Below are 27,277 nucleotides of genomic sequence, written 5' to 3'. Positions count from 1 at the left end.
CACATTTTAATATCTCTAAACTCTAATGTGTTTTAAAATCAATGACATTGTATAATCACTGCTGGCCAGATGACAGTTGTGATGTAGTTCTCATTGCCTGCACAGACATAAACTTGATTATTGTAGTCAATGATACTATGTGAAACATACAATATATTTAGCTTAACTCAAAAAGTAATTTTTAAAAACTTGGACTATGAAGGTGAATAAGCTGTAGCAAAACTTTACCCAATTTATTTTGCTTTTATTCTCCTCTCTGTATAAATATGAATGACATACAACAAAACTATATCTAAATAATTATATAAGAGCTCTTTCAATATGTAGAAAATAAATATTCTCAGTGGGAAGTGAACATTGTGCAATAGTTGAATAAGTGTCATGTTTTCTTTGTAACTGGTACATCAAATAATGATTGATTGTGTCATAATATTAGATGAAATACAACATATTTCCTGTACAACAAACAGATGCATAAGTTACATTATAAGTGGTCCATTATGAAACCAACTTGTTCAAACTCAGGCTATCTGTAAAGTTCTCTGTATGGTTCAGTCTGACAGACTTGGTTTTAAGTTACAGCTTCTTCTTTTACTAGTTGTAAGCTTTGAGCATTGCACTCTGTCTCCTCAAATTCCTTATCTAGGTAAAGGGCAAATATACATATTTTTAGTGTGAAAATTAAATACTATTTTTATTAAGTGCCTAACTTAAAATGTTAGGTCATGTTCTCTCAACTTGCCCATTATTTGACTATTTGTTTGCATTATAGTTATCAAATAACATAGTCATTCTTCTTTATCAAATACCAACAGACCCATAATTTCCATGCACGTTATGCTTGTGCATGTGTGATTGATACAAATAGCAACATCAAAAAAACTATGTCATGTATTTTCCAGTTAATAATATAGATTTTCAGATCTGTAAACATTTTTGAGGGCTGGGATTTTATTTGGCTTGTTCATTGCTGTACTTGTCTAAAAATGTGCTTGAAACAACAATAGTGGTTCAATAAATATTTGTTGAAGGAAGGAATAAACTAATTTAATATTAACACAAATATGTCTCATTCTTTTTTTCAGTTACCTAATAAGAACACAGAACTTCTTTCTAGAATCTTTTTGAATGATATGAAATAGTTTTGATATACAAAAATCTCTCTGTAAGTATCTATAAATGAGTATACTTTGAAAAGGTAGGCAGGTACATATATTTAAGATATATTTTCAGAAATCTAACTAGTGAGCCAAAGAGTTTTTAATTTTGATAAATAATATATGGAGTAAACATCTTTTATTTTTGCTTGCCCAGTATAACTCTCCCTTATTTTGAAAACAAATCAAGATTCTACTTTAGAGAATTATTCCTTTTTACTTCTCTCTGAGTTCCTGTGGATTTTATGAGGTTGAACCCACCCCTGAGCTCCAGGGTGAGCATTTGTGTTGAAAATAAGGTTGCCAGATTGAGCAAATAAAAATACAGAACACTTGGTTAAGTTTGAATTTTAGATAAAAAATGAACTTTTTAGCATAAAAACACATATATACACATAAACATCAGACACATATATCGAGATATACATTCGTTTGAGTATATAAGACAGATAAGATGTTGCGGTTAGTGAGACTACAGTTTTTAGAATAAATCAATATAATGTTTTAGTCTAAGTGACTGGGTCTAAATATAAAGATAATAGCATATAATAAAGAAAAAGTGATTTGAGACAAATCTGTTATATTGCACATATAGTAAAAACAGTGTCCAAAGTTTTTTGGTTTAGGGTTTTTTTTTTAAATTAATCCTGTGTATAATTATGAAACAGTTCACATTTACTTCCATTACTAATCTGATTTCCAGAAAACTTTTCAATATATTCTATCTCCCTATGCATGACATCACAATAAAGTAAATCCAGGTGCTCCCCTAAGAACTCTGTACGTGTATGTGTGTGTGTCTGTCTGCCTCACTGAAATGTTTTAAAACTACAAATTCCCCAATAATGGGGTCAATATCTTTTTCTTTATATCCTCAGTATTTATCAATTTGCTTATAATATAGCAAGAAACTGATATACCTTTGTTGAACAGAGCAAAATGGAAGCACTATATTTACCATAAGGTCTTTGGAAACAGGTTTAAAAGGCATATATCAGTTATTTTTCAAATCTCAGCCCCATACATATTTGACTTCTCAATTCAAGTTATTTTAAAGTAAATTTATGTTAAAATTTTCAAAGTATGATAACGCAATAGGCATGCTGAAGACCTGTAATTTCTAGTCTCACAGGATAAAGGAAGAAAATTAATACAATAATAATCATTTTAGTTTGCAATTCAATAAAAAGCAAATGACAAGCAACAGTAAGCTGACATTGTGGCCATTAACTGCAAAGACATTTATTTGAGTGAAATATTTACTAATGAGTTTTAAAAAGTATGTGTTTAATGGAAAGCTTTATCTATATGTTAAAATGTTTAAACATTTACAAACTACAGAGCTTTGAAGTGCTATGAAATTCTACAAAAGGTTGCAGGCAGTACGTAATCAGTTAATTTGAATTTATCCACCTAAAATAACACTTTCATTGTTTCCTTAATGTTTTTATTCTGTGCCCAGTCCTCTTTCTGTAAATATATTTAGTGTCTCAGGAGAAAAGAGTAGTTCAATTTGTAAAACACGGCTACATTGCATTAATATTACTTAGATGAGAGTCTATTTATCACTATTTACCACGTCAGAGAATATTTTATAACTAATTGGTTTATATACCCATAAAATGTCATTATTAAAGTATAGTTTAATATTATTACTTATGTCTGGTTTTGTAACAATAAAACAGGTATAGAAGGAAAGAACTAACATATTTGCCTCTGGAAAACTAGTTTGTTACTCAAAGCTACTAAAACTCTACTTGTGGATATTGGTTTATTATTTTTCACTCAAATTTAAGGGTGATAATAAAAAATACAAATCTAGGTTTATGCTTCATGATTACAAACTGTGCAGGGAGATAGGGTATTATGAACATAAATTCAATCCCTCATTGGACATGTCTTATCCTCCAAATTCTCCTGTATTGATTTTGAAGCAGAAGAGAAGTCTAATATGTGAGAAATAGTAAAAAGTAGTGTGGTCGCCCGGCGCAGTGGCTCACGCCTGTAATACCAGCACTTTGGGAGGCCAAGGTGGGTGGATCACCAGGTCAGGAGATCGAGAGCATTCTGGCTAACACGGTGAAACCCCGTCTCTACTAAAAATACAAAAAAATTAACCGGGCATGATGGTGGGCGCCTGTAGTCCCAGCTACTCTGGAGGCTGAGGCAGGAGAATGGTGTGAACCCGGGAGGTGAAGCCTGCAGTGAGCCAAAATTGCACCACCGCATTCCAGCCTGGGCGACAGAGCAAGACTCCATATCAGAAAAAAAAAAAAAAAAAAAAAAAAAAAAAAAAAAAAGTAGTGTGGTAAAATTCTACATTAAAATATTTTTAAACTTTAAAAAAACTGTAAATTTACAAGAATTAAAAAGGAAAAAATTGCTATCACATGAAATGTAGTGATCATTCAAATAGACTCACTAGTAATATGAAGTTAATGTAAAAATAACCCTTCCTTTGCCTATGGATCTTTTATTCTACAGATTTTGCAGTTAAAGTTTCACTGAGACATGCTACAGTTAAACAACTCAAAATGGAAAAAATTAGCTTCTTGTAACTATTAAAATAAGCATCATATTTGCACACATCATAGTCAAATTTTTGATCAAATCTCTTCATTGCAGTGAACAATTAAATATCTTCAACAATTAAATATCTTTACACCGTATGATACCTATTAAAATTCAAATTTCAGATTAAGAATGAAGATTATCAAGCATAAAAACAGCTCAATAGACTCCTTTTTACATATACTTGCTCCTGACAAATATTTTAATAATGTGATGACTATAACTGAATGTGCCACTGAAGCTAAATGTTTTTAACACCTCTGTAAAAAGGACAAGCTATATAAATGAATTCATCTTTCTAGTGTATTGTAATATTTCCACTTATCAATATACACTTATTGTTTCCATTCATTAGCGCATCCCAAAAGAAAGTTTTCATCTTTTTAACAGGGTTACCATAGAAATTTGTTTGGGGTTAGTGTATGAAGGGGTCATATCAAAATTGAAGCCTTTTGTAGTTTCATTTTTTTTAATGTGTGTTTAAGAGCCCCTGAATTCTCAAGGGTGTTATTCAAAAGTCATAACATGACTGTCCTCTGAATTTAAAATTATGCCACAATAAGTATATCTGTGTTTATGAGAAAACAAAACTTTAGTTAAAAAAGTAACACACCTAGTTGAAGGAACACAATATGTTGAAACATTTCCAAATATTATTTTCATTTTAAAGTTTCATTACATTTGGAAACGCAACTAGTACAACTGCTGTAATAAAACTAAATAAATTCTAAAAAGAAAGAATCCTTTAAGTAACTTTCATTTACTGTAACACATAAACTGTCATTTTACTAATCAAAGGTGTCCTCTGAGCTTTACAATAATTGATCTCTTCAATGTTTTGAAGAGACAGTAACATTCACATAAAGAAATAATAGTGGGTTATTTTCCTTTTGGAAATACTACAGTTAATCTAATATTTAAAACTGAATAAAGAGAGGATTAGACATAAACATATTTTTACCTCCACTCACATGAAGTCTATAAATGGAATTATCACATAACTACAACTAGTGTGGTTAAAAATCTCCAGGTCTCTTAAGACCAAAATGAAAACCAATTTCTTAACATAGTAGTTCCCCCTTAAATATGTTTCAACACACCCAGGGGATGCCTAAAACTGTAAATACTACTAAGCCCTATACAGACTATGTTTTTCCATATATATAAAAAACCAATGATAAATTTTCATTTATAAATTAGGTACAGCAAGAGATTAACCACAATAACAATGAAATAGAACAATTATAATAATATGCTGTACTAAAATTTATGTAAATGTGGTCTCTCCCACTGTCACTTCCCACCTCCCCCCAACATTTCTTTCTCTCAAAGTATTTTAATGTTTTTGGACTCCAATCGTCTGTGAGTAACTAAAACTATGGATAAGGGGGGACGACTGCAATATAAACATTACTAGCTAATAGCAGCTCTCTAATACTCATCAAAGTCAATGTCATCTTTATTTTGGACATCAATATATGAATAGTTTCTAAAATATTTAGGATTTTACATTTAAAGGAATTTATTAAAACTATATTTGAGAAAACTCTTCACAATATTTTTAACGTGTAATGCTATAGCATAACATAAACTCTCAAGACACGTTTTCTTTTTTGGAAGCGGTAGCAAATTAAATGCAAACACTATTATACACTTTAATAGAAAGAAGCACTACCTGGATGAGTTTTGGAAAGAAGGGCATTATATTAAAGGAATTTCCAGAGGACATAGTAATATTAATAATACAGATATAAACTGGAAAGTGATCCTAATCTAGCTCCCCTCTACTATTTCTCTTTTATCCTTTCCACATCTACCACATATATTGAACGATTCTGACTTCCAAAAGATAAATTTATATTAATATTTTAAAAATTAAAGTAGTATCAGCTTGCCAGAGCACCTGTTTACTATGTAATAAACAGCATTACTACACTGAGATAATACAATATTAGCCAAAATCACTTTGTCATTTTGAGAAGTATGAAAGTTTTATAGCTAAACTATTCATATTAGTTTTAACAAATATTAAATATCATTTTTAAACTTTAGTTACATGTAGACATTTATAGGGCTTGAAAGAATAGACCACAACTGAGAATTAACTCTAGGGTACAAATCCTTCTTTTAAGAGGTAAGGAAATTTAACTAGACCACTTACTTATATTTAGCTGCCAATTAATGGTAGAGTTACAATTCGATATTTTCACAATGCTATATTTACATAGACACATTTTATAAAGTTTAGAGATCAGATATTTAAATAGTGCTCCTCACGATGCAATGGGAACCGAGGATCCCTGATTGATTCAGCCTTCTCTTCTAATGATTAAGGACATAAATTGTCACTTGCCCTATTCCATTATGGAAGGAAGGCCTTCACACTACCTGCCTATAATTTTGATTTTTCCTTCCCAAATCTATAATTTTACTGTAATAGATCATCTAACATGTCTAGATGATTGTTTACCTCTGCAGAGAATTTGACTTCTTGCCAAATATTTATATATTTATATTTAATAAGCTTTTTCAATTGGATTACTTTTTAACATGCAGTCATTCCAAGTAAACCCTCACTGATGTTGCACTGGCCAGATACAGAAAATCAGAGAGGCAGAGAATATTAAGATGAATGATTTATTTGAAGGCAGGGAGGGACTCCAGTTTACAAATATATTATACATAGGTACTGATCTTTGATGGGTGCTTAAAAATAGACTAAGAAGAACTCATGTCACTTACTAATTCTACAGCTTAGAACACCCTGGATTATTTTTACATCTTTAAATATTACATTTTTTTAAGTGGAAAAAAGAAGGTAAGCAATTATACTGTTGTTTTATATTGTTACCAAAAAAAAACCCCATATAGAAATATATGGAGAAGTGCAATAGCAAATAAAATACTAAGATTAATACTAATAGAATATAGTATAATAAAAGAATACTGATAAAAACAGAAACTAGCTTTCTGAATAAATGAGATATAGAAGAATAAATCTACTGCATACTTTTGCTCCTCAGATGATTTTGTTTCTTCATTCCTTTCAATTAACGAATATACACAATTTACATAATCAGTTGTTATTTTGTAAGAATATTATTGTTTTCATCAATTTTAGGATTATAAGAAAAATAATCAATTCTAATACAGAAATTTATCCAATGGATGTGCTCTTTAAACATAGTTGGATTATTAGATAATCAAAAAATGGAGAAGATTTGATTCCCAAAAAGAGAATGTTATAATAAATTTCTAGGCTATAAAATCTTTTTTAAAACCAAAACTATTTATCACTCAGAATTTTAAATTTCAACAGACACTTAAGAAAAATAAATTATGTCTTTATAGCATAACTAAATGCCTAAGTTAAATATATTACAAAATCATTTAAACATAATAAATAATTGTATTCACTATAAATTCCAATACCATTTTTAGAAACTAGTTTGCAACACACCAATGCCTTTACAAATACTAACTTAAAATTACAGTGATAAAGTTTGCTCTAAAGCTTAAAAAATACTAGAGTGATTTTTGAATATTAGTATGTAAAAATGATTTGAAATTCTGTATTCTAAGACAGCATGTTAATTAACAGACAATAGAGATTCACTTATTTGCTTAAATCTTTAAACAAAAGATTAAATAATATTACTGATACCTCTCTCCGTCGAGAAGCCCAACAAGTTTGTTTGATCTTCCATACCACAGCAGCCACCAGCAATAAGGACAGGAAACAACTGGAGAATAAAACACAAATAATTTTTGCTCAAAACTTATTTGAACTATGTAATGAAAAAAAAGTACATGAAAGACTCAAAAATATATGTAAGTAATTACTTTGTCTAGATAAACAATCAAAAATAGGATAAATTTCCAATGTTTAAAATGTTCTCTCAAATATAATAAAAATGTACAGGTAGAAAAAATATTTACATTTCTTGCTATAGATTATGGTCAATATTTAGAATTTTCTCTGTCAGAAGGAATGTAAATTTATAATTCCATTGGTCTTATGAAGCAACAGAAATCACAACCAAAATCTATTTAGAATTGCTATTATGAGTCATAAAATACGGAAATTTTATAAAACCAAATGTTACACATGTACATTTATATTATTTTTATCACTATTTTATATATGAACATATTCCAGTGGTTCCCAACCAAAGATTATTTTGCTCCCTCCCCCTAGGGATCATTTGGCAATGTCTGCAGCCATTTTTGTTTGTCAGAACTGGGAGAGGAGTGCAGGGGTGTTGCAAGAATTCTACAACGCTGAAGACTGTCCCCAGCAGCAAAGGATCAGCAATACGAAATATCAGTAGTACCAAGGCTGAGAAACCCTGGCATATGCTAATGTTTACATTAAGAAATAAGTCAGTTACAATGTTCATACATGTGGTCTAATATATTAGGTACTATATGCAATAAACTATGATAATGCAGGGTACTTTGTTAGAAGGAACTCAAGCCTAACAAATCTCAAAATGACAGAGATTTACATGATTCTCATTAATCAATTGCAACCCTGTATCACTGTTTATTTTCCCCTTATTTGCTCTGTAGTCATAGATTATGCTATGAGAAGACCCAGAAGTGAACAGAACTGGGCCATTACAGATCCACTGGTCACTGGACACCACAAGTAAAACCTGGTACTCATCCTTAATTGATAATCACTGTGTTCATCACTTGAGTCACTCATAAGCAGTGACAATTTTTGACACTTTCCACTCTTGTCAAGTCTTCAATATATTTTTTCTCCTTGCCTATGCCTCATTTGAAGCAGAAGACCTTAGAATATCCTTCAATGACAATGATAACAACAATGTCAATTTTAACATCTATCCATTGAGTGCTGCACACATTCCAGATGCTGTGCTGGATACGTCATACCGATGATTGGATTTAGTCTTAGAAATCCTTCAAGATAGCATATATTATTGTTATTTGAGAAAAGAGGAATCCAGTCCTCAGAGATTTTGAAGTTCATTGCTTATAGTCACACATGGAGTAAGTCGTAGTACCCAAATACAAATCCAGCTACTTAAGCCTCAAAGTTTTTTCCTTTCCATATGCTGGCAGCTCTGAGTGTGCCCACTATCTCATAATCATTCTGTTTCAATATCCGTTCTCTAATCCTGCCTGCAGAATCAAAGGAAATCTATTTTTTTAAAAGTCAGTGATACTAACCTTTCCAACCATAGAAGTGATTTTAACATAGGTACCCTTTATGTAATATTCAACATTTTAGGGGACACTTTTCTCAGAATTTGTTTTCAACAGAAAGTCACCATGATTTTCTAGAAATTATATAAACTGGTGTTTTCTCTACTATCAGACTTCAACTTCTCAACTGACAATACTAATCATTCATTCTTTAAAACTCTCTCCTGAATACTTTCTTTCATTTTGTTTTGTTTTGTTTTGCTCAATACTTCCTAACTCAATATAGGTTCAATGAATATAGGTTACATTCCAAATTCCCTCTTTTAAATTATGGACATTCCTTAAAATTCACTTCATGCAATTGTGCTCTTCTTTTCTCTTGCCCTCAAAGAGAAAGCACAGTTATTTTCATGATTTCAACTATGACCTCAATTAAAATGATTTCCAAATCTGCATCTTTACATCTGTCAAAATGAGAGCATCTTATCCTTGAAAGGGATATAAAAGATTTCTTAGTTCCAAGTCCCTCCCAGGAAGGAAGTTCCCAGTACAGCTCTGATAGTGATACAGCACCTAATTAAATACTCATTGTAGCTGAGAAGTTGAGAAGTTGCTGACTCACAACTTAGTGCATTCTATTTCTAGTTAATTCAAATTTTGAAAATATTCTTTTTTTTTTTTTTGAGATGAAGTCTCGCTTTGTCACCCAGGCTGAAGTGCAGTGGCACAATCTTGGCTCACTGCAACCTCTGAACCTCTGCTCCCGGATTCCAGCAATTCTCCCACCTCGGCCTCCTGAGTAGCTAGGATTACAGGCATAGGCCACCACCCTGGCTAAATTTTTTGTATTTTAGTAGAGACGGGGTTTCACCATGTTGGCCACACTGGCCTCGAACTCCTGACCTCAGGTGATCCGCTGGCCTTGGCCTCCCAAAGTGCTGAAATTACAGGCATGAGCCACCATGCCTGGCCAATATTCTAACTTCTATCAATCAGTGCTGTGTCTGCCTTCTAGGTTAAACAAAATCAGTCCGCTGTATGCTAAAACTTCTTTATATATTTAAAGAATAGACAGGTTTTTTTGTACGGAGGATTGCCTCAAGTCCAGTGTCTCTCAACAAGGAATGTTTTTGTTCTCCAGGCGATATCTGGCAGTGTCCAGAGACATTTTTGGGTTTCACCACTTGACAGGCATCTAGTGGGATGCTACATAAATATCATACGATATATAGGTCGGCTTTCCAACAGCATTTTCCCAGCCCAGAATGCCAATATTGCCAAGGTTGAGGAACCCTTCTCTAGTCTGAATTATCATCATAGTGGTTATAATTCTGTTGTTATACCTGGATTAATAGTGTACCTTTTTTTTTTTTTTTTTTTGAGACAGAATCTCACTCTGTTGCCCAGGCTGGAGTGCAGTGGCGTGATCTCAGCTCACTGCAGCCTCTGCCTCCCAGGTTCAAGCAATTCTCCTGCCTCAGCCTCCTGAGTAGCTGGGACTACAGACGTGTACCACCACGCCTGGCTAATTTGTTTTGTATTTTTAGTAGAGACGGGGTTTCACCATGTTGGCCAGGATGGTCTCGATCTCCTGACCTCATGATCTGCCTGCCTTGGCCTCCCAAAGTGCTGAGATTACAGGCATGAGCCACCGCGCCCAGCCAATGTAACTCTTAAGATGTGGTACTGAGAATGGACACTGTAGATATGGTCTGAGGGTTCATTTATCTGAATTTCAGTCAGACCATGATACCCTTAAGAATTATGACAAAAATATTAATATCACCTCAAACCTACCATATCCAAGCTTAACCATTAATAATGTTCATGATTAGAAAAGCAACTAACATCTATTGAGTAATATGTACAAAGCACTATGCTGAGTATTTTACATGAATTATCTCTTTAATTCCTATAATTGCAGATGATAGATCTATACTGTCATGTGGTCATTGAAAACATGGGAAAGCTAAGTCACAGAGAGTTGAAGTAAATCCTCTAAGATTCAAAGTATTAAATTGCAAGTTGTTCCCTTTGCTCTCACTCCTCTGTTTCACCATTACTTTCCAGCTAAAATGTTAAAAACAATTTACATTTCAATTATATCATCCCTTACACCCAGATTACCAGATCCTGTCAACTGTTTCTTTCAGAATATCTGTTGCAGTAAAAATAGTATATATAGAAAAGTTACTTATATTCAGTAAACCCAACTTAAATACCAAAATGTATTTTTATTTGATTAATAATTCACAGCATTCCTCTTCCTTAAGAGTTACATAATAAAGATTCAGTTTGAGACAGGAATACTAGTTGAATTTCTCATGAGGAGCTTAAATTCTTTCTTATCTAAACTTTATGACTCAAGTAAACATCATTTTTGTAATGATATTCAAGGATAGCATAAAATATACAACTTTCATAATTTCACTTCGTTGAAACAAGGAGTTATATACTTTAAGGTTTCGTATCAGATGCTTTCTATGCTAATTCCTATTAGGTTAGCAGTAAAAGAGCTAACATGATGTAAAAACTTGGCTGCTAAAATCAATAAACAGTGTAAGAAAATACTTTTAAAATAATATTCTCATAATTTCCAATAAATATCAAAAATCCAGTAAAATATATCTTACTACTTGGCATACAATAGTTGTCAATACATTTTTGCTAAATAAATGAAATTTTTATTTTATTTTATTTTTTTGAGACAGAATCTCGCTCTGTCGCCTAGGCTGGAGTGCAGTGGTGCCATCTCAGCTCAGTGCAAGCTCCGCCTCCCGGGTTCATGCCATTCTCCTGCCTCAGCCTCGTGAAATTGGTTTTTTAATTGATTTGAATAACATCATTTTTTCTAATACTGAATGTCTCATTTGGCATTATTATCTTTATATAGGGTAATACTTTATCAATGTTCTTGATTTCTAATAAATTACATTGCAAACAAAAGTGACAGTTCTCTTAAAAAATATACATACAAACAAAAACCAGTTTATTAAGAACACTTGCTTTGTTAAAAAGCAAAACAAAGAAGCAAACAAACAAACAATAAATATTTGTCATATTTATTCAGCATAGTTAAAAAGTCACATTCTTCCTTTGGTGACTACTAGAGAGTCTCTGTCTTTATTGACAATCTTGGACACCTGAAGAATGACAGAATTTCCACCATCTGAATTTCTTGAATGACCATGTGAAGCAGTGTCCCGTATTCCATGCTATCCCTTCTGATATAGTTTGGATATTTGTCCCGACTCAAATCTCAGGTTGAATGGTAATCACCAGTGTTGGAGGTGGGGCCTGGTATTCGGGTCAGGGGAACAGATCCTTCATGGCTTGATGCTGACTTCACAATAGTGAGTGAATTCTCCTAAGATCTGGTCATTTAAAAATGTGTGGCACTTCTCCTCCCCTAACTCTCTTGCTTGCTCCTGCTTTCACCATGTGACAAGCCTGTCCCCTCTTCGCCTTCTACTATGATTGATGGGACAGAGAAGCTTTGCAAACTTTTATTATGTTAAATGACAGATTTGTAGGTTTGTGTATCCTAGTTAGCTTTTCTCTATCTCTTAAATCAAAGGGTTTAATGGGTAACATTGAACATTAGTATCTTTTAATTTGGTATTGTGGCAAATTTGTCAGAAAAAAATAAGTATTTACGGCTTTCTTTCAGGTCTTCTTTTTCTATTATATTATGCAAAAGTTTTTATGCTCCATGATATAGATATTGGTGGGATAACTGGGCTTTCTTTTTTTAAAAAATAATATGTTGTATGATAATAATATCAAAAGATCTGAAAGGTTCAACACCCCTCAGTACAATCCGCCCAAAGGAAATAGGGAGTAAAAAGAACAAAGAAAGAAAGAAAGAAAACAAACATTAAAAAGAAAGTACATCAGCTACAGTAATAAAAAAGGGAAGCATAAAAACTTAGGGAGAGATATTTCAACGATTTGATTTTATTATTCATAAAATGGTCACTTTGAAAGGATTGTTAATGTAAAACAATTACATTGTTAATGTAAAAAAAAGGATTGTTAATTGTTAATGTAATAGAATATGGAACTTATTAGGTAATCTTATTTAGGTAAAATTAAAAGAATTCAATATAAGTAACATAGTGTGCTGTAAGGTTACATTGTAATGCAGGTTGCTAGTGACAAATAAATACCCTCTGGTGGTAATCTAGTTGGCCAATTGCAAAAAGAGATAATATTGTTGCTATTTTATAGCAATTTGAGGTTAACTGATCATAAATGTCAAGTCTTAAGTACATATTTTAAAAGATGGTTTGGACATATTATTTTATTTCACTGAAAAATGTTAGAAAATGAAGAAATTTACCTCCTAATAACTGTTATTCCACAAAATATCTTTAAATTTCATACCTTCACAACATTTAATGGATTTTTTTCTTGCCAACTAAAATATTAACAGAATACACTTCTAACTTAAAATGCAATAAGAGCTATGAATATTAAAAAGAAAAAAAATTGCTTATATGTTCAAGTCATCAGTTTGAAAAAAGATGAAAAATCAAAAAAGCCCAGTGGTTGAATGTGGTAAATAATACACTCATAGAAAAAATTGGTACAAACTTCTGAGGGTTGTTAAGCAAGAGTTACTGAACCTTAGGAGCACTATCAGTTAAGATTATTTCAAATGCAAGTAACAGAACACCTAACTCGAACTGGTACAAAGAAGAGATCTACATGAAGTTTACACTCTCTGGTATGAACTGAATTGTGTTCTCAAATTCATATGTTGAAGCCCTAACCCCCAGTGTGGCTGTACTTGGAGAGAGGGCCTTTAGGATACATTTAGGTTTAAATGAAGTTAATAAACATGGGATCCTGATCTGATATAATTAATGTCCTTAAAGGAGAGGCACCAAAGAACTTGCATACTCTCCCTCTCTTCCTGCATGCATGGAGGAAAGGCCATGTGAGTACACAGTGTGAAGGCAGGCATTTGCAGAGCCAGGAAGAGAGGTTTTACCAGAGACCAATAATTGGCACCCTGATCTTGAACTGCCTACCCTCCAGAACTGGGAGATAATACATTTCTATTGTTTAACCCACTTAGTCTGTGTTGTTTGGTTATGGCAGCCCAAGCAGACTAAGACACTTCCCAAAGTCCAAAGGAAGAAAAGTTCCAGGTTTGGTCTGATCAGGGTCCTAGATACATTTTCTTATGATTCTCTGGACTATGCATAACACTACACACCAACTTTATTTTCAGGCTTGTTTAACTCTTAGGAACAAAAATGACTGCAGCAGTTCCAGGGTTTATATAATACACTATTATACACGCCCACTCCTTACCAAACACTGACAATGCAATAAATGGCATTGGTACAACCATGAAGCTGGTGAGAGATAAACCCCATTCAAATTAGATGGTTTGCTACACAGCCACATGGAGGGAGTTAAATGAAGGCTGGAAAAGAATACAATCCACTAGATATCATTTATGAAAAATTTATAGAAGACTACCTATATTAACCTCTCTGCCACGGCTCTGTAACAGATTTTGAGTCTACAGAGCATCTTTAGTAACTCTTAAATATTTTCCTAAACCTCTACAGAAAATAGAGTAGTCTCAAGCCTCATCTGATGGAGTATTAGAGAGACTCATATCTAATAAGGAAAATCTTCCTGGGTAAGTCCTGTTACAAGTAGCCTACCTGGATAATACCTTATTCTTTCAAACTTGTAACAAAAAGTGACAAAGGACAATGTATACAGTGTTTCTTCCTACATTAAATGTGTTTTGAAACACATCTTTTAAAACCATATAGTTAGGACAAAAGTTTTAATTATTTTGAAAACCTTTTCTAAATCATTAGTGTATAACACAATAGAGAAACCCTAAATATATAGCTCAATCAACTATCACAAAGACAATATACCCTTGAAACCACCAGCTTGAAAAAACAGAACTTAATTCAATCTCTCCTTCTCAAAAAGAACTATCATATTTATTTTTAATGCTATATTTTAGTTTTGTCTATTCCTAAATTTTTTACAAATATAACACTATCATATTTATTTTTTTGTTTCTGCCTCTGTCATTCAACACTATGTTTGTGTTACCTATTTTGACCCTTTGGCATTCGTTTTTTTTTCCCCCCATTGCTCCACATTATATAAGTATATTTTTCCATCCTATTATTTTTGGGTATTTTGATTATTCCCAGTTTGGGGCATGTAAAACATGCTTCTATAAATATGGTTCACATGGCTTTGATGACATGGAATTGTTGGGCCATAGAGTATATGTAAATTCAACTTTAGAATATAATGTCTACTTGTTTTCAAAGCCATCGCATCAATTTCTAGTGTACTAAAAGTATTAATAGTTCCACATCCTCTCCAACACTTGGTATTATTTGTCTTTTTCTTTTTATTCACTGTAGTAGGTATATAGTAGTATCACATTGTGGTTTTAACTTGAAGTCCCAGATAAAAATTAAGTCGAGTGCACTTGCGTATTTTGTTGGACACTTGGATGTCTTCTTTTGTGACGTGTATGTCAGTTTATTGTCATTTTTGGAGGAGTTTTCAGACTATTTTTAATTGATTTATATGAGTTACATAGTGTGAATATAAGGCCTTTGCCTTTTATACAGTTTGCAAATATTTCATACCACTGTGTGACTTGACTCATTATAATGTGAATGGTGTCTTTTGATAAGAAAAAGTGTTCTTTTTTTTGTAGTGTAATTTTGTTATAGTATTTTATGTGTCCTGTTTAAGAATCCATTCTATATTCTAATGTTATGAAGAATAATTCCTACATTACCTTCTAGATGCTTCATTGCTTTTACCTTTCCTCCTAGAATTTATTTTATATTTGAAGCAGGGATCAAATGTCACTTTTCCCATATGCATAGGTAATAGATCTAGTACCTGATGAAAGTTTTCTTAAAGCACTAAACATTGAGAGATAGTCCTTGACTTGGTAATTAAGAATGACTACTTCCATTAGAGCCCTCTCCACTGTTATTTCTTTTTTTTTTTTTCTAGATGGAGCTTTGTTCTTGTTGCCCAGGCTGGAGTGCAATTGCATGATCACTGCAACCTCAGCCTCCCGGGTTCAAGCGATTCTTCTGCCTCAGCCTCCTGAGTAGCTAGGATTATAGGCACGTGCCATCGCTCCTGGCTAATTTTTGTATTTTTAGTAGAGATGGGGTTTCACTATCTTGGCCAGGCTCATCTCGAACTCCTGACCTCGTGATCCACCTGCCTCACCCTCCCAAAGTGCTGGGATTACAGGTGTGAGGCACCACGCCTGGCCTCTGCTGTACCCTTTAATCCATCTCTCTTGTACTACCTTGACTTTAAAAGGGATTGAGGTCTTGTTTATACTCTATAGATAATGTTGATATTCTCTACAGAGATATTTTGTTTTATCCATCTGGAGGCTATGGTCACGATGTATCCAAAGCTTTCGAAGTGCTTCTTGAGTCTGTCCAGCAGGAGGGTCACCCACTGTTCAGTCCAGGGCCAAAGCAGAGTTCTACCTGAGTTCAAAGCAGAGCTCAGTTCTCAAATTCTTTGGTATGATAATGTTAATTAGGATCAGATTAGCACACAGGCAGCTCAGGGGTGATCCCAGAAGTTTATAAAGCATTTGATGGGAAGGCTTTTCTATCTCCATTATCTCTCAGGTCCTTTCTGGTTTTGTGGGCTCTACTTTTCCATCATATGGCCAGAAACTACACCCTTTTCCTATTGCGCCACGTTTTGTGCTGGGAGGACAGATAAGAAGGAAATCAACAGGGTTTATCTTGGCTCTCTGTGACCAGAGCTCCCCTATGATTAGAAGAATATTCCTTTCCCTTGGGATTTTGGTTCTTACAGCTTCCTGCTGTGAGCCATTTTGCTGCTGCCCATGTTCCTGCTTCAACTGACTGGGGTATGGGTGAGTGAATTCAGGAAAGGGAAAAATGGAAGGGAGGTCTCCCTCATTCTCTCTGAGTTTAAGAGTTCCCTTTTCCACATCATGGGCCAGAACTAGAGGACTTTTCCCTGTCCAAACTATAGTAGTTACTTTCAAGTTTCAAATTGCATTGACTTCAGGTCAGGGGGCACTAAAGGGGAAAAATGGCAAACTTCTAGACAGTTCAACAGTACTTTGAATTCAGGTGTTCTCTGCTCTGCCTGCTGATATCATATACCAAATAGCTGCTCATGAATTTTGTCCAGGTTTTATGGTTTAGTTCAGTTAGAGAAAAAGAGACGTGTGTTTACACACTCTTACCCGGGACTGGAACCCTATGGTGAATGTTTGACAAAGTTGCAAAAGCATTTCAAAATGGAAAGGATAGTTTTATAACAAATCATGGTGGAACAACTGGATATCCACATATGGAATAATCAGCATTGAATTACACCTCAACATAAACAAAAAATAACTGAAACAGATCACAGATCTAAATATACAACATAAAAATACAGGTCACGTGTCACTTAACAATGGGGATATGTTCTAAGAAATGCATCATTAGACAAATTTCATCGCTGTGCAAACATCTTAGAGTGTGCTTAAACAAACACTGATGGTGGCCAGGCGCGGTGGCTCATGCCTGTAATCCCAGCACTTTGGGAGGCCAAGGCGGGAGGATCACGAGGTCAGGAGATGGAGACCATCCTGGCTAACACAGTGAAACCCCTTCTCTACTAAAAATACAAAACACTAGCTGGGTGTGGTGGTGGGCACCTATAATCCCAGCTACTTGGGAGGCTGAGGCAGGAGAACGGTGTGAACCCAGGAGGGGGAGCTTGCAGTGAGCCAAGACTGCGCCACTGCACTCCAGCCTGGGTGACAGAGCGAGACTCTGTGTCAACAAACAAACAAACAAACAAACAAAAACATTGATGGTATACCCTACTACACATGAAAGCCATTGGTATAGCTTATTGTTACTAGGGTAAAAACCTATATAGCATGTTACTGTATTGAATACTGTAGGTAATTATAACACAATGGTTTTTGTGTATCTAAACATATCTAAACATAGAAAAGGTACAGTAAACATACAGTAATATAATCTTATAAGTACTATCATATATGTGGTCTTTGGCCAAAATGTTATGTAGTGCATAATTGTATAAAACTCTTAGAAAGAAATCTATGTAAACTTGAGTTAGGGAGAGTCCTTGGATATGACATCAACAGCATAATCAATTTTTTAAAAATGCATTAAATTGAATTTTATAAAAACTAAAACTTTTCACTACATTAAAGATACCATTAAGAGAATGAAAAGACAATTCAAAGACTGAGGGAAAATATTTGCAAATCACATCTGGCAAAAAGAGTTGTATCCAGAATATACAAAAAACATTCAATATTCAAAAATAAAAAGCAAAACTAAAAAGCAATTAAAAATAGGCAAAAGATTTGAAAAATACTTCACCAAAGAAAATGAAAGTATAACTAATAAGCACACGAAAACATATTCAATGTCATTAGCCATTAAGGAAATGCAAATTAAAATTACCACAAGATACCACTGCACATCTATCAGAATGGCTAAAATAAAAAATGTTGACAGGACCAAGCACTGGTGAGAATGTGCAACAACTGGAACCCTGAGCTTTGCTGGTTGCAACACAAAATTGTGCAGTCACTCTCTGAAAAACAGTGGCAGTAATTATAAAGATGAATACATATCCACCCTGTGATCCAGCAACCCTACTTCCAGGTATTTATGCTAGAGAAATGAAAACTTATGTTTGTGTAAAACTTGTATGTATGTTGATCATGCAGCATTATTCATAAATACCAAAAAATGTAACAATCCATATCTCTCAATGGGTGAATGGATAAACAAAGTGTGATATATCCGTATAATGAAATACTACTTAGCAGTGAAATGAAATGGACTATTGATACAAAAAACTGCCTTGGATGAATCTTAAATGCAGTAGGCTAAGGGAAAGAAGCCATTTGAATGACATTCGGGAAAAGGCAAAACTGTGAGAACAGAGATCAGGTCAATGGTTGCCAGGGTGTATGGGTGGGGAGAAAGTCTAACTGCAAAGAAGGTATGGGGTATTCACTGGGGCTTTGGAATTATTCTGTATCCTGGGACAGCCGGTAATTATAATAAATGATCCATGTGTTAAAACTCACACAACTGTACTCCCCTCAAAAGGAATTTTACTGCACAGAAATTTTTAAATGCTTCCAACAGAAGTAAAAAACAAACACACAATAAGGACCAAAAATATGCTGGAAAAAAAGGCAAGTAATTAACCACTGCCCCGTCTAACAATGAAAAAGTGACTGGTATATTTAAGTATGAGAATACTTATGCTTTGAATTATACAGGTAAAAGGAAGCTTTTAAACAGTGGAGTTAATAATGTATGTTTAAAATAACCACTTTGGCTAATTTACATACAATATATTGATAGAAAGAAGGTAGAACTGGGGTTCATGTAGAGTATTAAGGAAAGAGGATTTCAATGAGTCCCAAGTATTCAAGTGAGTTAAAGAGTGACACCTATAACTGAGCTACAGAAAACTGGAAAAAAAGAAAGTTTGCCAGTACAGTAAATTCAATTTAAAGCATGTTAAGTTTGAGGTGTAAAGCAATATTTAAGTCAAAGTGTGAAGTTACTGACATGACTCTTGGAGAAATCTATTTCAGCATCTAGTACACTAAACCTCAACTTTGTAAACTAGATGGTGAACACCGGTTTGACTAAGTTGCAAGAAAACGTACCGTCACTAGTTTAGTCCCAGTGCATTAAATATTTTGCTTTATAAGAACAGTTCGGTCCTAAATATCTACTTTATTCCACAACAAAACCATGGAGAAAATTCCTAAGTAAACTTCCAATACTGTAAGAAATCATGTATTATTTCTACTTAGCAAAATCCATATCTTCAGGTCTCATTTCCATTAACATATCCATCATTATAATCTCATTTTTTTAAACGGGGACTTACATGTATTTGTAATTCTTCACAGTGCCTTTACCCATTTTTAAAAAACTTTCTGGCAAATATACCAGGATTATACCACTTTGATATAGAGATTCTGTGACTAAATTAGGTTTACTTTTTTCTCTAGGGAGTTACATTTTCTTCTTTTTTCTCTTTCAGAATATCTTTATGTACAACATGATTAAATGTCTTATTTTTCCCGAATCATGAACACCATACTTAGCTTTGCATTATTTTGCCCACGTGCATGCTTGCTTCCATGTAGCCATCTTTGATTGTTTTTTTCAAGTGCTTAACTCTTATTATTTCTTTGCCTGTTGTATTCTTTAGATTCTTCTAATCTTTCATTTTTAATTCATCTAAATATGCATCATCTCTCACCACTTTATGCCCACCAAGATGGCTATAAGAAAGGCAGTTAATACAAACTTTAGTAAGAATGTGGAAAAAATGAATGTCTGACCCTTGCTGGTAAGATTATAAAATGATACGTCTTCTTTAGAAAAAGCTTGGCAGTTTATCACAATGTTTAACCTAGAGTTACCATGTGATCAACAGTTCTACTCCTAATTATATACTTAAGAGAAATGAAAACATACATCCACATAAAAACTTATACACAAATGTTCATAGTAGTATTATTCACAACAGTGAATAAAGAAGAAAGAACCCAAATAACAATCAACTAATAAATAGAGAAATAAAATGTGTTATACACATAAGATGAATTACTATTCAGCAATAAAAAGAAACGAAGTACTGATCCATACTATGTTATGGATAAGAAACATTGTGCTAAATGAAAGTAACCAGTCACAAAAGAACACGTATTTATTGTATGATTCCATTTACATAAGATGTCCAGAATAGGCAAATCTATGGACAGAGAGTAGATTAGTGATTTTTCAGAACTAGGGGTATGTGAGAGGGAGAGGAGTGACTACCGATGAGTACATGGCTTCTTTTGGGGATGATGACATGTTCTAAAATTGATTGCGATAATGGGTGAAGAATAACTGTGCACTTTCAATTGGTGGATTCTATTATATATGAATTGTATCACCAAATAAAACACAAATTAAAATTAGAAATTGGAAAATATGTTTAAAAATTAGACAATGATAAGTAAAAGTAAAAATGTTAAAGATTTTTAGTTCTCCTATACGATTCAGGAGGATAAAAGAGATACCGATTAATATTATTGTTAGTTAGGGAAATACGCTTGTTAAAATTTAAGAGTAATCATTAAATAAAAAATATAAAACTATAATTCCTAAACTGCTAAAAGGAAAATAAAAGAATATTGGAAGCTCACTCAATTAATAAAAATCAGAGAGAAGAAAAAAGAAAATTTCCATTTATTTCCCTGTCACATAAAATTAAGAGATTCTCAGATTATTAAAACAAAACAAAAACATCCAGATATTTTTGGTATAAAAGAAACACACACAAAATATAACAACAGAAAAAATGTTAAAAGATATGCAAAAAGACACAGACACATTCTAATAAAGAAATACTATATTGATGCTAAAAATGTTCTTTAATGCAAAAAGTAACAATAGGAACAAAGAGAAATCCAAACGATTAAAACAATAATTCAACTCCACTCTCAGTAAAGGATAGAACAATCAGACAGAAGATAAAAAAAAGAAACAGAGGTCTAGAGCAATGCAATAAACCACCAAGATCTAATAGATATATACAGGATACTCTATATAAAAACAACAGAATACATATTCTCCTGAAGGGCACAGGAGACATTCTCCAGGACAGAATATATGTTAGGTAATAAATTATATCTTGAAAGATTTTAAAATATAAATTATAAATGTACAAAGTGTCTTTGCCACCCACAGCGGGATAAAGTTAGAAATCAGTAACAGAAGAAAAACTTGAACATTAAAAAATATATGGAAATTACCAACACACACTTGATCAATGGATGAAAGACAAAATCACAATGAAATTAGAAAATATTTAGAGAAATGTGAAAATTAAAACACAACATACCAAAACTCATGGAACCCTGCAAAGCAGTGATAAAAGGGAAATTTTTAACTATAAATATACTAAAAAAGAAGAAAGATCTCAAATACACAACTTAACTTTACAACTTAAAGGACTAGAAAAAGAACAAACTAAATTCAAAGGTAGCAGAATGAAGGAAATCATAAATATTAGAGCAAGATAAACAATAAAGAAAATAGAAAAACAATAGAGAAAATCAACAATACCAAAAGTTGATTCTTGAAAAAGAGCAACAAAATTGGCAAACCTTTAGTTAGACTGACTAAAAAAAATAAAAGAGAAAGAAAACTCAAATTACTAAATTTAGAAATGAAAGTGGGGTCATTATTGCCAATTCTACAGAAATAAAAATGATTATAGAAGAGTATGATGAACAACTGTACACTAATAAATTGGATAAGCTAGGTGAAATGGACAAATCCCCAGAAACATAAAATCTACCAAGGAATAGAAAATGGAATAGATCTATAACCAGTAAGGAGATTGAATCAGTAATCAAAAATACCACAACAAAGAAGCCCTGAACTCAATGGCTTCACTGATAAATTCCACCCAATCATTTAATAAATAACTAATACCAATGCTCAAACTTTTCCCAAAAAGTGAAGAGGAAGGAACAATTCCTAAATCATTCTATAAGGCCAGCATACTACATATTAATGTCTACAGAAAGCAGCTGAAGCAGATTATTTTTAAGGAAGGAAGGAAGGAAGGAAGGAAGGAAGGGAGGGAGGGAGGGAGGGAGGGAAGGAAGGAAGGAAGGAAGGAAGGAAGGAAGGAAGGAAGGAAGGAAGGAAGGAAGGAAGGAAGGAAGGAAGGAAGGAAGGAAGGAAGGAAGGAAGGAAGGGAAGGAGGGGAAGGAAGGAAGGAAGAAAGGAAGGGAGGGAGGGAGGGAGGAAGGGAGGAAGGGAGGGAGGGAATGAGGGGAGGGAAGGAAGGAAGGAAGGAAGGAAGGAAGGAAGGAAGGAAGGAAGGAAAGGGAAGGGAGGGAAGGAGGGAGGGGAAAGAAGGAAGAAAGGAAGGAAGGAATGAAGGAAAAGAACGGAAGGAGAAGGAAGGAAGGAAGGGGAAGGAAGGAGAAGAGGAGAAGGAAGGAAGGAGAAGAGGAGAAGGAAGGAAGGAGAAGAGGAGAAGGAGGGGAGGGAGGGAGGGAGGGAGGGAAGGAAGGAAGGAAAAATAGGCAAAATTCTCAATAAAAGGGTAGGCACAATTCTAATATAGAAAAAACTTCAGAGTATTAATATTGTAAATATGTCAATGAATTTGTAAAATGAAACAAAGAGGACAATTTCCATTAAAAAGTCAATTACCAACTAGGTCAAGAAAAAATTAAAAACCTGCATAGACATAAATATTACTGAAAGTTAGTTAAATTTAAAAATCTACCCTCAAAAATATAAACTACAAAAAAAAATACAAACACATTACCAAAATCATTTTTTACAGGTTTTATACGTCAGTTCTATCAACCATCACACACAACAAATAACTATTGTGCCAACCACTAAGATATATACTTCTCTGGCCGGGCATGGTGGCTCACACCTGTAATCTCAGCACTTTGGGAGGCCGAGGTGAGCAGATCACTTGAGCTCAGGAGTTTGAGACCGGCCTGGGCAACATGGCGAAACCCTGTCTCCACCAAAAATACAAAAAAAAAAAAAATTAGGCGTGGTGGCATGCACCTGTGGTCCCAGCTACTCGGGAGGCTGAGGTGGGAGGATCGCTTGAGCCTGGGAGGCAGAGATTGAGTGAACTGAGATTGTGTCACTACACTCCAGCCTGGGAGGCAGAGTGAGACCCCATCTCAGAGAGAAAAAAAAAAAAGTACTTCTTTGATCGCTGATGGCAGAGAGCATAACTGACTGGTGGCCCCAGCTACTGCACTCTGAAATCCATCATTTTATTCACACTGAGCCCATGCTTCCCAAGGGCTGTCCTTAGTCAAGGACTAAATATGGCAGAGATACCAAGGCAGGCCTGTTCCTGGGAGATGGAACACTCCTCTGATGGGTGACTCTTGCTCAAGGCTGCACCACTGGCATTAAACATTCTTAGAAGTGCCTTGCATTCTCAGGCTCTTTCACTCACCTTCCCTTTCTTCCTTCTCTCCCTCACAAAGGCAGGTAGGCATTGTGGTCTAAAGGTTTCCTATTATCTCCCCTCCTCTCTCCCAATTTCCCCTTACAGGAGTTCCCCTAACACATTTATTGCTTATCTTATCTCATCTTGGCTTCTGTGTCTGAGAGGACTTATGGTCCAAGAAAACAAAAGGTAAGATGGAGATGAGGAACTGATTCACTCACTGACTGGCAGGCTAAGAGGACAACATCCATGTTGGTGGGTGGAACACAGTTCCTGGCAGAAGACTTAAATTGCTAGATTTCACCGGTAGTGACCTAAGAAAATGCCCTGATAGAGAAAAAACTTGAAGGTACAGCAATTCAGGCATTTGGAAGATGGGGAAAACACCTTCAAAAGAGAGTGGAGTAGACTGATTATCATTACGTTGTACTGATACCTGCAGAGGGATAATGAGAGACTGAAGGCCATTAAAAAACCTTACTGGCTAAATAAAAGAGCCAGTGGGTCTCTTTCATAGCTTTAAATGAGGCCCTGATGACTGACAGTAGAAATGCCAACATGAATGACCAGCAGGATGATGATCTAATTGTTATAGAATTGCAGAGTTCCGGAGATGACAGAATGCTAAGTCAAAGAAGTTGTGTTATACGAAAGGGCCATGGTTCAGGAGACCTAGGAACCTGAAATATGGGATAGGAATATCTGAATGAATGCTTCTGAAGATGTTGGTTTTACTGCCCGCTTTCCTAGTAATACTTAGCATTTTGTTATGCTGGAAGACACTAAAGAGTTCTTTTCTCTCTTAGGTAACAGGTGCCCCCTCACAAGCTGTCACCACTTCTTTTCTTGGCTGCCAGACTGATAAGTGGGATTAAATCACAGCATGACCCAACTGAGCCTGATAAGAAAGAAAATGGATTGCACAATTGAAGCAGGTGCAAGATTTAGGGAGCATGTACTGGCAGGGGCTGTGGAAGTATGACTAGATTTAAGTATTTGATAAAGGGCAATGAAATGTTAAGACTGGATAAATAAAAATTCATTGATTTTGGTGCACATTTTAGGGACCACAGAGATGTAATATCCTACTGAGGATTCCAGGGAATGGAGCAAAGTTGTTGCTAGAGTGACTCGTAGAAGCCTGACAAATGCAATGTCCAGTACAAGTGAAATTGAAATGCCTGAGTTGTCCTGGTTTATGGAAGAGAAAGTTATAAAAACACTGAGAGAAGGGGATATGCTGGAATGGTTCATATTATATGAGGCCAGAAGAACTACCAGGTTGTGTTCCATGGGAGGACTGAGAGGACACCCTATGCATTAAGGCTGTTATGAATATGCTGATGAGAGAGGCACCAGTATTATAAGGAGGCTTAGAGTTGGCTCTCCTCTACAGAGCATGCCTGAAAATAGGAGAGATAGTCACAGGGCTAGGTTTGTTAACTGCCATAAAAAGATGGAGACCCAGAGTTAGAGGACAGGTGTCAGTGCTTAACTGCCAGAATCCAGAAACCACAATTACCATAATTAGATCAACAAGACTGGATGAACTGCCAAGAGGGTTGGCTCACAAAGAGTTGTAGGAATTATTAATAAAGCATGGTATTCTGAAGGGCAAAATAGGTGGGCAGCTAACAGTGGTACTATTTAACATCTGGTTTCATTTTAAGTGAGAATGAAGGAACAGGAGACTGAGGGTTGTTGCTTCAATGGAGGGCCATGTTTCTCTTCACAGTTCCCAGATTTCAGCTAATTTTCAAATTCAAAACCCATGAACTAATCAGGTGATTGAGTCTATAGAAGGAAGGTCCTTGAAACATTTTGAAAAGTGGGTAAAATGATCCCTGAAAATACCTACACCATATACTTAATTATATACACAGGCATATGCATGAGAATATATAGACAGTACAGGAGGAATAAGCAGACATTTTGACTTCTATTGGACATGAGGGTAGAAGCGACACAGACAGCCAGGCATTCAAAATATCATCCTGGCCTCTTATTAGAGTTGGGGTGTTCAGGGGGTGGGGGCACATAACAAATTCTGACTAAATTCTTGCTCACAGTGTGCCCACTATGTCAATGGAGCCACCCTTTGGTCATTTCCCCACTCTTTAAGTGTATAAATAGACCTGATGTACAAGGTAGCTGGAATAACCCCTACACTGTGTCCAGGGTTATAGGATAAGATCAGTCATAGTGGAAAAGACCAACTGGTAATCTCTGAAACTACCCCCAACTGGACAAGTTAATAAATGCAAAATGTTATGTCATCCAGTGATATAGAAAACTAATGCCACCATTAAAAGTCTGAAAGGTACAGGGATAGTAGTCTCTACCAAATCTCCATTTATTTTTTTACAATAAATAATTCAGACTTTCCTGACTCAGATACATCTACTTTTCCATTTTACAAATTTAAAAAATAATTCTTTTCAATTTTTGAATCATTTACTATATTACTTCACAGCAACAACAACAACAACAAAATCCTTTAGTTCAATAAATAAAAGGACTGAGATTTAGAGAAGCTAGGTGACTGCCATAGTTTGGATATTTGACCCTCCAAATAAAATGTTAAAATTTGACACCCCATGTTAGAGGTGGGGCCTAATGGGAGGTGTTTGGTTCATGGGGGTAGATCCATCATGAATGGATTGGTGCCATCATTGTTTCTCATGTTCCCATGAGAGCTGGTAATTTAAGAGTCTGGAACTTCTCTCCTCTCTCTCTTGCCTACTTTCTCACCATGTGATCTCTACACATACGAGCTCCCCTTCCTTTTCCACCATGAATGGAAACAGCTTGAAGCCCTCACCAGATGCAAATGCCAACACCATACTTCTTGCACAATCTGCAGAACCATGAGCCAAGTAAACCTCTTTCCTTTATATAGGGTTACTCAGCCTCAGGTATTCTTTTATAGCAACACAAATGGACTAAGACAGAAAACTGGTACCAGGAAGTGGCATGTTGCTGTAAAGATACCTAAAAATGTCAAAGTGGGTTTGGAACTGGAGTGCTCATAAGATAGGAAAATGAGGGAAAGTTTGGGACATCTTAGAGATTGGTTAAGTGGCTGTGACCAAAATGCTGATTGAAATATAGACAGTAAAGGCCATGTTGAGGGTCTCAGACTGAAAGGAGGAAATAATTCAGAACTGAAGCAAAGATAACCTTTGTTATACCCTGTCAAATAACTTTGCTACATTGTGTCCATGCCAAGCAGCAGTGCTCAAGAAGTGATGTGGCTGCTTTTAACAGCTTATGTTCACATGTGGGAGCAAATGAATAAC

The 27,277-nt window shown here is 34.7% G+C and overlaps 1 protein-coding gene across 4 annotated transcripts in view; it reads right to left on the bottom strand.

Moving 5' to 3' along the window:
* ATRNL1 (attractin like 1) overlaps window positions 1–27,277 on the bottom strand; it is an 827,091-nt gene that overhangs the window by 391,702 nt on the left and 408,112 nt on the right. For all 4 annotated transcript variants that reach the window (XM_050804667.1, XM_050804668.1, XM_050804669.1 and 1 more), the window contains one exon: window positions 7,393–7,471. In XM_050804667.1, coding sequence (XP_050660624.1) covers window positions 7,393–7,471 — 79 coding nt within the window. The remainder of the gene's footprint in view (window positions 1–7,392; window positions 7,472–27,277) is intronic.

Source organism: Macaca thibetana, chromosome 9 (assembly GCF_024542745.1).
Source record: "Macaca thibetana thibetana isolate TM-01 chromosome 9, ASM2454274v1, whole genome shotgun sequence".
Lineage (NCBI taxonomy): Eukaryota > Metazoa > Chordata > Mammalia > Primates > Cercopithecidae > Macaca > Macaca thibetana.
This window is presented reverse-complemented; position numbering and strand designations above follow the sequence as displayed.